Genomic DNA, 11,775 nt, shown 5'->3' on the forward strand with positions numbered 1-11,775 from the left:
ACATATTGCTCATACTAAGATGACATTAGGTCGGATGCGCGGTTTTGGGTTTCTGTATAAAGTCCAGGGAAAGTACAACCAGAAATAACATCACTACAAACTTTTACCCTTTTATGGTGCTCATAAGATGGAGAAACCTAGAGAGAGGCTCGGCGTCTCCATTTTGCGCTCAGGAAAACCGCGGCCCCTGCGCTGTGCTCAGGAGGGAGGAGTTGAGAGAGAGACAAGTTAAAAGAATTGGGGGATGCCCGGGTCCCACTGCTTCAGCACGCCGTGGGGTCTCTGGTCCCATGCCGGAATTAGTTCAGTGGGCTGCTTGGAGTCCGAGGGCGCTCCCTCGGGCCCCTCCATCATGCTCGCTCCACAGCCAGGTCCAAAAGCTCTAATAGCTGCATTATTATGTCTGCAAACTTTATTAAATAGTTTTTCTGATAAACATAAAGAAGATCCAAATACATGTGATTTGTTTGACATACCAGGAACTAATCTCATAGCCATCCCAATGATACATTATGAAAAGTTTTCAAATGTTAATAGTGATTGATGGCATTAATATTTTTCAATTAGCTTATAACAGTTATAAGATAGATTCTAACATGGACCTTAGTGTTAAATTGTGTTATTAAAAGAGTAAAACTATCAGCACAAAGAATAAATTATTAAATTAGTTCAGTGTTTATATAAACCAATAAGCATGAAGAGCAGGTAGACATTAAGAAAGGTATATTTTACTCAAAAAGTGTAGACTTTAAATCAGAATTTGGAACTTGCTCAATTTTAATCTTAATTTTTCTCTATCTAAAACACTCCTCCTTAATCATAGAGGAAGGTCACTTATCTCTAAGATGCATGTTATTTAAGTCAGCTGTGCATCAATCCTGTCCTGTGGCTGAATCACAGACCCAAGGTTAGTTAGTTTTTAATGATCTGAAATATTTTCAGATTCACAGAATACAGTTGGAACCAGATTATGTTGAATTCATAACTCAACATACTTCAATTCTGAATTCCTAGAAATCAGAATTGCTAGAATTCTGAAGCAGAACCAGGAGTAACCCCTGAGCATGGCTGGAAATGGCCAAAAAATAAAACAGAAGTCATTGTTGATCTGTAAAGAGTCTAACTGGGCAGCAAATATTTGTCTTGAATACTAGGCACTTGGTCCTTGGGGACCAGTGGAATAATCATATTATTATTGTTTGTGTGTTTGCTTGTTTGGGGGCATACTCAGAGGTGCTCAAAGTTTACTTCTGACTTTGTGTTCAGGGGTCAGGCCTGGTAAGGCTTGAGGGACCCTATGGGGTGCTGGGGATCAGACCCAGGTTGGCTGCGTAGAAGACAAGTACTTTATCTACTCTACTGTCACTCTGCCTGCCAGTGGAATAATCCTAAATACATGTACTGAGTGAATTTATCTATATCTATTAAATTAGTATATATATGTATATATGTATGTATGTATATATATATATATATATATACAGATAACATACATGTAGAGCGGCCAGAGCTATAGCACAGTGGTTGGTCATTCACCTTTCACGCAGCCGACCCAAATTCGATTCCTCCGCCCCTCTCAGAGAGCCTGGCAAGCTACCGAGAGTATCGAGCCTTCGCGGCAGAGCCTGGCAAGCTACCCATGCGTATTGGATATGCCAAAAACAGTAACAATAAGTCTCTCAATGAGAGACGTTACTGGTGCCCGCTTGAGCAAATCGATGAGCAACGGGATGACAGTGACAGTGACATATAGAGTAATATATATATACATATATGTATATACATATATATATATATACACACACACATATACATATACCTCTCTGAGAGCCCGGCAAACTACTGAGACAATCTCACTCACATGGGCAGAGCCTGGCAAGCTACCTGTGGTGTATTCAATATGCCAAAAGCAGTAATGATAGGTTTCATTCTCCTGACCCTGAAAGAGTTTCTAGTATTGGGAAAGATGAGTAAGGAGAGGCTGCAAAATCTCAGGGCTTCGAGGAATGGAGACCTTACTGGTGCCTGTTCGAGTAAATAGATGAACAATGGGATGACAGTGATAGTGACATGTACTGAGCTTCATGCCTTATTTATTCTGAATAAATAGCGATGACCACTTCATTTCTCCTTTTGTCAATCACTGTCACTGTCATCCCGTTGCTCATCTATTTGTTCGAGCGGGCACCAGTAACGTCTCTCATAGAGAGACTTATTGTTACTGTTTTTGGCATATCCAATACGCACGGGTAGCTTGCCAGGCTCTGCCGCGAGGGCTCGATACTCTCGGTAGCTTGCTGGGCTCTCCGAGAGAGGCGAAGGAATCGAACTCGGGTCATCCGCGTGAAAGGCGAATGCCCAACTGCAGTGCTATCGCTCCAGCCAGCCTTTTGTCAATCATAGGTGTAAATTTAGGGTTTCCCTGTTCCCCGTCCCACCATATGGCATTCATTTACTGATTACTTATTTGCTTGCCTGGGATTTCTGTCTGTCGATGCTCCCAAAATTCTCCCCAGTCATCTTTCATGATGACAAGCAAGCTCTTTCTTTTTTACAGATGAGGAAGAGTCCGTAAGCAACACCAAAGGGGACTTCATGAAGGTTTTACAGGCCCGAAAGAGGACAACCAGCACCGAGCTAACCATTGAATCGGAGAACACCTCGCCAGAGAGGAACAGCATGTCCCTTTTAGTGAACGAGCAGCTAGACGTGAATGATGAGAGTGATATCAGTACTGGGCTAAATTACATAGTGCCTTTTCTCCTGGATGGGAACATAGGAGATTTTGAATCAACATTGTTACCCTTCGTTAAGCTCCTTTTTTCAGATATGCAAGATGGAGCAAATCCTCTGGAACATTTGAAGAATAGCACAATTCCGATGTCTCTACAGCTCGAATCCAACAATACAACATACAATAAGTCGAAAAGTCTCCATTTTCTGGAAAGCTTGATAAATGCAGGAACTCAAGCAAAAGTTCACAAAGCTAGAAAGAGAGAGAAAACTGCCACGCTGGTCAGTTCCATACTTTTCGGGCCCAAACTGAAACATCAAATCTTTCCGAAGAAATTGAAAACTGTCTGCCCAAAGAGAAAGCACTTAGGAAAGGTGGAGGAGGGGGAGAGGCAAGCACTGCAGATGAGCAGCACGTTCAAGAACCCCGGGGGCCTCCAGAAGAGGCGCTTCAAAGAAGGGGGCAATCAGCACAGCCTAAGGAAAGGGGAGGCTCTGCCCACGACGGGGAACATTGCCCAAAAAAGAAGGCTCAGGCAGCCGGCCCCAAGAGAACCGAAAGAGCTTCCCTTGGCAGGGAGGCCCACGAAATGGGTGGAAAACTCCTTCAATGAAGAGACCTCCTCCATCCAGGAGCACAAGGTGGTGTTCTCCATGCCCCTGAAAGAGTTCTCCATGGGCAACCCATCTGCCGCCACTCCTAAAGTCCCACCCAAGAACCCCAAAGACCTAAGGGACATTCTCCGTGTTTTATAAGACGCAGATGCCAGGGTTCGGAACATGAAGTTTCCCAGGCCCGTGCCACACAATGGAACAAATTATAATTTTCAGAAATCTTACTCTCAGCTGGGACACAGAAGGGCCAAACCCAGAGTGAATACAGAGACGAAGGAATCAGCACCGGAGAGGCCAGTGCGAGTCGCCAAGCGGCCTCCTTTCGCTGCAGTGAAGAGCCTCATCAAGTCCCCGCCAAGAGAGGAGTCTCTGTCTTGGAGAGATCAGGACAAACCTTTGCTCCAGTCCTTTCAACCTTCACACTCATCTGCAGGAAAAAGGACTGCAGAAAGCACGAATGCTGCAAATGGGACAAACACCAGAGGCATCACGGTGCCAGAGAAAACTGTTGGTAGCAAAGGCACCTCCCATGAGATGGAAGCCCCGATGGTGGACAACCTCACGCCGACTGTCAAGCAGTCCAGCGAGATGCAGTGGGAATATCACAACGTGGCCACGGACATCGTCTCTGCCACACAAAGACCAGACCCAAGAGAACAACTGGAGATGGAATACATCCAGCAGCTGCGGTCCCTTATCCCCAACAATAACGTGAGGAAGCTCATTGCTCACATGATGCGGACTATAAAAATGGACTGCTCTGAGCCTCAGTTGAAGCTGGCATGTGCCAAGCTCCTCTCTGAAACCGGCCTCCTGATGAAGCGTCTCAGTGAGCAGGAGGAAGGAAAGGTTCCCAAGCCAGAATGGGATACGGACCAGTGGAAGACTGAGAACTTCATCAGTGACAATACCGAAGGCCAGGATGAACAGAAACAGCCAGAGGAAAGTGAGGTGAGGACAGATTTTTTTTTCATAGAGTCTCATAAGTGAAATAAGTCAGAAGAAGGACAAACAGAATGATTGCACTCATTTATGGGATGTTAAAAAATAAATTAAATCTTAGTATGAGATTAACAGCCAAGGACATTTAGAAACAACGACCAGGATGAATGGTCCACAGTTGAAAGCCTGCCTCAAGGGCTGGGAGAGAGGGCAGCTGGGATAGAGAAGGGATCACGATAACAATGATAGTTGGAAGGGATCGCCTGGATGGGAGACGTGTGCTGAAAGTGGGTAAAGGATCAAACATGATGATCTCTTAGCTTCTGACAACCCTGGGTATGGGCTGAAAACAAAAACAAAACAACCCCAAAACATATCAAACAAGCCTATAATCCACTGATTTGAGAAAATGGGATTTTAGACTGTATAAGAATAGTTAGCCATTCTTTCTAATGTGCTTAAAAATCCTTCCCATTTTTTTGTCTAATTGTTCTTGGGTGCTGGGGCGATAGTACAGTGGGTTAGGCACTTGTCTTGCATGCCACCACCCCAAATTCTCTCCCCAGCATCCCTTTTGGTCTTCCAGGAGTGATTTCCAAGTGCAGAGCCAGGAGTAACCCCTGATCATCACTGGGTGTGGCCCTCCAAAAATAATGCATAAAAATAATTGTTCTTTTCCTTTCAGCTCACAAAAGAAGTTCCAGGATATGGCTATAATAACAAATTATTCTTGGCAATATCTGTGACTGTACTCGTGATGATATTGATTATAATTTTCTGTCTCATTGAGGTAAGAACAGTTCATTCAGACTTCCAGGATTTAATCTGTCTTATAATAGATTCAGGGGCTACAAATGGAAAATAGAAGCCCCTTTTCCTCCTATGACACTTGATTTTCCTCTTCAGTCTTGAGTAATGAGGTGTGCTTGCTTCTCATATTGCAAAGATGATCCCAGGGCTTGTGAAGAAACCTGACTCCCGGGAGGTCCTTGTGGAAGTGAAACCAAAATAACAAGCTCTTAGATAACTTTGAAGATAAGAAGGATAGAGATGAAACAAAAAGATGAACCCCCTGTGTGCTGTTTGGGGACTACTCCCTGCAATGTTCAGGTCCTGCCCCCCAGCTCAGTTCGGGGGACGGGGTGGGGGAGTGTCACTTCTGGTGGTGCTCAGGGCACCTTGCAGAGCTAGGGATCCAGCCTGGACCTTCTGCATGCAAAGCATGCACTCTGACCATTCAGCTCTCTCACTCTCTCTCTGGTCCCAATATAAACTTTTTTTCCTCTTTTAAATTCAAAAGAATGTCAGTGGTTTGATGTGCTCACCACTCACTGACATTCTTCTACTGGTTACTTTCCTTGTTGACTGGAAGGATCAAAATGGAGAGTCACCACCCTCCTGGGACTGAAAGATAAGGGTGTTGTCCTGCTGATCAGTGCAGTAGCCCTCTTTAGGTTTAAGGTCCGTCCTGGTAGATGAAGTTAAAACACTGCAGCTAAGACGGGGGTGATTTCCATACTTTGCATGACGGAGACCTGGATTCTATCCTCAGCACTACATGGTCCCGCAGACCCACCAGGGCCATCAGGAGCTCCTCCCAAAGAGCAAATCAAGTTGTTCCTGCATATGCTGTGTGGGTCCCAAACCAAACATACCCGCACTGCAGCCTGAGCCCGCATTGGGCTACTCTAATCATGGCAGGCGTGCAGTAGTTACTCCAAGGAGCTCAGCTACATCTGTCTACTGTTCAATTACACACCACTGACTTTTCCCAGCAGGCACATTAAATAAGTGATTTAAGGGCCAGGGAGATAACTCAAAGGACTAAAACTTCACCTCACTTTGCACATGGGAACCCAGGTGCTAGCCATAGTGCTACCTGGCCCCTGAGCACCACTCCAGAAGTAGCTCGCACAAGTACCAACTGCCAGGTGGAGCCTTAAAAAAAAAAAAAAAAAAAAAAAAAAAAAACAGCAAAATGTGATTGAATGGTTTGGGATCTAGGTTAGTGGTGTTGCACCTGTTTTGCGCATGTGAGGCCCTGGGTTCAATCCCTGGCACCACCATAACCACCAACAAAGAATTAGAATAAATTAGAAGTGACAGTGCTGAGGAAGAGCTCTCTGAGCCTTTGATATGTGTAAGCTGCTCGTTTGTGACATCACCAGCAAACACAGCACTGATTTATGCCAACCACAGTACAAGTCGTTTCCTATATGTTGTCTGGTTTAATCCTCGCAGTCCTCTAAGGGCAGCATTAGCATCCCTCCATTCTTGCTGTTCTTGTCATGCTGGGTACCAAACCCCCGTCTCCTGCATGCAAGGCAGGCATTCTCCCACTGAGCTACCTCCCCAGCCCCATCATCCCACTTTGAAACATGAGGGTCACATGCAAAGCAGCCCGTGCTCCTTATTCCACTGTTCCATTTTATCTCCTTAAGGACAAAAACATGGAAATGTTTAAAGTATTGAAATTTCAGTCAAAGTCGCTCAAAGAGTTGACATATTTATTTATTTATTTATTTATTTATTTATTTATTGGGGGCTATCTGTGCTCAGGGCTTATTCCTGGCTCTGCTCTCAGGGTTCACTCCCAATGGGGTTCAGGGAACCATCTAGGGTCCTGGGATCGAATCTGGGTCAACCACATTCAAGGCAAGTGCCCCATCCACTGTATGATATTTATAGCTCCAGGAATCGACATATCTCATAGAAGCTTTATTGGATTTGGTTTGTTTGGGGAGGAATCATTGCAATTGCAACCAAGTTTTGTCTCCTGTAAGACTCGACTCTGCTCGTTGCATTGAGGAGGACTCCTCACTGGGGATGAATAGTGGCGATGGGAAAGGCATCAGACTGGTCCTTGACACTGTTTAGAAAACATTGTTAAAAAGAATGTTTCTGTGTTTGTGTATTGGCAGATACTTTGTTTCCTACCTCAGTTTTTTTAATTTTAAATCTGGATTAATGTGCTGAATTTCTCTAAAACAGTCACTAAGCTGTATTCCTAACTGTGCCCCTTAAGTCATGTGCTGTAGGAGAGTCCCGGGACTATTAATCAGGAGAGAATTCCTGTTCTGAAAAAGTGACATCAGTGAGTAGGTACAGCAAAATCAATGGAATTAATAAGGTTGTATAGAGATTGGTCACCACGATAATCATGATTGTATTTTTTTAAAAAACAGATTCATTCTCATAGACCAGAGGAGTGTAAAGATGGAAGATCCAGGTAAATATTAGTCTGTCAATCTTTCATTTACCTTGGAGTGTCCTTCCCCGCCGTGCTTAGGGACCCTGGAGCCCTTCCGTGTGCTACTTGGCTCTGTGACCTGGCCTGAGTTCAGCATTAGTGTCTTAGGGCCCCGTAAGGCCAGGCTGCTCAGTCCCCCATGTGGGGTGGCTCTGCTCTCAGGGATCACAGCCCACCTGTGCTCAGGGAGGCCATATGGTGCCAGAGACCAAAGTTGGAGGCTCACGCCCAAAAGGCCCCTTTAACTCTCTTTCCAATAGCTTGGGGCTACTCCATCCTCAGCGCTCAGTGTGGTGCCAGAAATTGAACCCAAGGCCTCACACATGCAAGCCAAGTACTTTACCATTGAGGCACATCCCCCAACCTCTGTCTCTAACTCTTATAAGAAGGAACCGAGGGAAAATGGAAACTACCTTGCCCTTGGGGGTGCACTGCTGGTGAGTGGGAAAGAGCATGGTCCCTGTCGCTTGGGGCCTCTCCATTGATGACCAGAGTCCTTGAACTGGGAGCTGCATTTCTTGCCTCCACTCAGCGCCCACTTGCTCTGTACACACACACTGCCTGTAAAGCATGAGACTGCTCTCTCCTCTGTTCACACTCAAAACCCATCGCCGTGCCTCAGTGTGGTTCCTGCCTTTGATGCTGATACCTGTGGCTTCTTTGCTCACTGGCGATTGTCTGCAGGATGAAAGCTAGTGGGCTAAAGGATTTGGCTAATTGCACACAGGCATTTACTCTAGTTCAGCATCTGGGATAAAGCAGCTAGGACGATAGAATCACCTCCCCCAACCAAAACTTCCGGTAAAGGGTGCCTGAGAGACTAAATCCAGAGGCGACAAGTGGAAAGGCTTCTGGACAGACTCTAGTGCTTTCTCTCAGTGTGGTGGGCAGTTTGTTCTTTGCACATAGCATCTGCTGGGGCCACGGTGGTGAGCACAACTACATATCATTCATGTTTTCCTAGCCAGGGTACATGTAATGGTCTCTTGAGAGACTGCTGTCCCTTTGGATGGACCCAGCAAATGTCTAAAAACTGCCACAGGTATGCATGGAAACTTTGTCAAGGTGTCAGGTCATAGTGGTTTGACTCATCATGGCTCCAGACCAAGGTACCCATGTAGTTATCCTAACAAGACCAGAGACCTCCATCTTAGGAAGCATGGGAAATGGGCGAATGATGAATGATGTGTATCCGTGTTTTCCTCCAAGGTTCTTCTTTGGATTATTGCTTCATAGGAGAAGTTCAGTGGAACATGAGCCTCAGGTAAGCAAGGGGAGGGAGGGGCACTGAGGCAGGACAGGAGTGGGCCAGGGTGCAGGATCACGAGCTCCCCTTGCCTTTTCCAGGACTTTTTCTGGCGAAGGCGGCCCCTGTGGTTGAGGGACATGTATCAGCCACTCAATGCCACACGTCAGAAAAACATGGCAAGGAAGCTACACGACAAGGATTCCTCAGACGAGGACGAGACTTTCAACAGAAACCAAGGGTAAATGATGGGACAGGTCCAATACCAAATTGAAGTCAGGAAGAGGTGCAGAGGGGGGACGTACATTGTGAGAGCTGACTGTGTTCTTCTTGTTCCATGGAGTTCAGTGAGGTCGGAGTAGTGAAAACAGCAGAACTGACTCCTGAGGAGAAAGCAGCCAAGGAGACCAAGGCAGCCATGAAGACCCAGGGAGCACGGGAGACTCAGGCACCTCAGCGCCCCCCGCCACCACTTGTCCCCCTGGCACGACAGACCAGCAAATCTCTACATGACACCCTGACACCACAGACTCCCCCCCAGTCACGACAGTCCATCAGGTCTTCACAGCCCCTCTCAGCACGACAGTCCATCAAGGCTCCACAGGTCCCCCATGCACGAGAGTCCTTCAGATCCCAGGAGATCCTGTCATCACTGGAGATCTCAACTCAGATTAATGAGGAGCAATAGGAACCATCACCGGAGGACATGGTGTTAGAGGCCCCACAGTGAACGCAAAAGTTTTAAAATGTGCTACCAGTATAAAATGCGTTACCAGTATATCCTGGCCATTACCAGTCTTACAGAATTGTGGAATACCAAATTGAAAAAATTGACTAAAACAATGACATGATACATCATTAAAGGCCTCATCAGTTTGTCAAGTTTCAAAGATCAGACCTAAAAACGTGTCCTCAGAAACATGAATAAATTTCAATTTTGCAAATTAAGGATCATGAGTAACATCCATTTGCCATAATTCATTAGGAAGGAGTGCTCTCGGATTAACCCCATCAGAAACTATTCTGGAATGACGTGCACAGGCAGGGTAATTTTTAACAATCATGCTGCCTTTCTAGTAAATCCAAATTGATATTGAAAGGCTTTTGCATTTTGAGGATGTAATTTATTTGATTGTTCAGGTGTAGCAATAGCCTGGGCTGGAGCAATAGCCTAGCAGCTAGAGCGTTTGCCTAGCACGCGGCCGACATGGGTTCAATTCCTCTGCCCCTCTCGGAGAGCCTGGCAAGCTACCCATGGCGGTATTCAATATGCCAAAAACAGTAACAAGTCTCACAATGGAGACATTACTGGTGCCCGCTCGAGCAAATCGATGACAACAGAATGACAGTGACAGTTCAGGTGTAAGAATAGTATGATATCTAAGAGCAAGGTCTGCTTGCTCATTGCCTTCAGATAAAGGACCTGGTAACTCTGAATGGGCTCTGATATGTCCTATATAGACCCCAGACATCTCTGATATGTCCTATATAGACCCTAGAGATCCAGGCTTGCAAGCATTGCTGAATATTAATAAACAAAGTAACAATAGGAGAGGTACTCATTTGAGACAAAATGCCTGTTTCTACTGCTGGCAAATTTTTTGCTATATAGTAGCTATGCATAAAAATATTCAAAGTGTCTTTCCATAATTGCAAAGTTTTCCAAATAGCATATAATTCACTGCTGTGCAGATGCAGTAGAAATAGAAAACAACTCCCTTTGGACCCTGCTGTGGAGCGAGCATGATGGAAGAGCCCAAGGAAGCGCCCTTGGACTCCAAGCAGCCCACTGAACTAATTCCGGCATGGGACCAGAGACCCCACAGCGGGCTGAAACAGTGGGAACCGGGCATCCCCCAATTCTTTTAACCTCTCCCTCTCAACTCCTTCCTCCTGAGCACAGCGCAGGGGCCGCGGTTTTCCTGAGCGCAAAATGGAGACGCCGAGCCTCTCTCTAGGTTTCTCCATCTTATGAGCACCATAAAAGGGTAAAAGTTTGTAGTGATGTTATTTCTGGTTGTACTTTCCCTGGACTTTATACAGAAACCCAAAACCGCGCATCCGACCTAATGTCATCTTAGCATCAGCAATATGTAATGGTTCCTTTTTAATGGGTCGGGCTTTTGTGGGAGATCCTAACAAGAATAGTAAGTCTGTTGCTGAAATATTGAAGGCAATCAAAGTGGTAGCCATCTCTCTAGACTGAACTAAGCTATATCCCCACGCCGGCTGAGAAGAAATTTTCTTCTTTCTCGGGAAGAAACGCGGCGTGTCGTCAACTACAGTGTGATGTCCATTAAGCAAACAGACCTGGTGGCGTGGGAATGGGATATAAGGGGAAAAATTATGTACATGGAACAGTGGGACGCTGGTGGAATCTCGAGCCGGAGCCGATACCAGCGCAAGACCTTCGGTTCCAGAAACTGCTTGCAGACACTCTACTAGTCTATCAACTAAGCCAGAGCCCCAAGCCTGCTGATGACGGGAAATAACCATCCTTTTCGGTTTTTTTTCCCTTGTCAGGCAGCGTGGCGATTACTAAACAGGCGTGAACTCGGTGGCGCGGGGCAAGGGGGAAAAAGAAAAGTTATGTAACAAACAGCGGGACTTAATATCTCTATATTCTTAGCAGTGGAGAACTATCAAATGCCTCCTTGGCAATAGGACTGCTTTTCTTTTTTGGGGGAAACCCCAACAACGGTAGTGAGTTGTGTGTTGAAACATGGAATGTAATCGAGATAAGGCGTAAACGAAGTGAAACTTATCAAGTACAAGGGTGGGGACTGGGGAGGTTGGAGGGGGCGGCAGGTATACTGGGGGGGTTGGTGATGGAAGATGGGCACTGGTGAAGGGAAGGGTGTTTGAGAATTGTATAACCGACATAATTCTGAGAACTATGTGACCCTCCACATGGTGATTCAATAAAATTAAAAAAAAAAAAAAGAAATAGAAAACAACTAAAGTGTATCTTTCACAACTATACTAGCAA

At 45.6% G+C, this 11,775-nt stretch overlaps 1 protein-coding gene across 1 annotated transcript in view; it reads left to right on the forward strand.

The window, feature by feature from the left end:
• LOC129406540 (leucine-rich repeat-containing protein 37A-like) overlaps window positions 1-9,031 on the forward strand; it is a 52,279-nt gene extending 43,248 nt beyond the window's left edge. Inside the window, exons 11-16 of the mRNA XM_055144701.1 lie at window positions 2,558-3,480; window positions 3,580-4,299; window positions 4,976-5,080; window positions 7,476-7,519; window positions 8,750-8,804; window positions 8,888-9,031. Coding sequence (XP_055000676.1) covers window positions 2,558-3,480; window positions 3,580-4,299; window positions 4,976-5,080; window positions 7,476-7,519; window positions 8,750-8,804; window positions 8,888-9,031 — 1,991 coding nt within the window. The remainder of the gene's footprint in view (window positions 1-2,557; window positions 3,481-3,579; window positions 4,300-4,975; window positions 5,081-7,475; window positions 7,520-8,749; window positions 8,805-8,887) is intronic.
• The last annotated feature ends 2,744 nt before the right edge of the window (window positions 9,032-11,775 follow it).

This window comes from Sorex araneus, chromosome 7, assembly GCF_027595985.1.
Source record: "Sorex araneus isolate mSorAra2 chromosome 7, mSorAra2.pri, whole genome shotgun sequence".
Taxonomy (NCBI): Eukaryota; Metazoa; Chordata; class Mammalia; order Eulipotyphla; family Soricidae; genus Sorex; species Sorex araneus.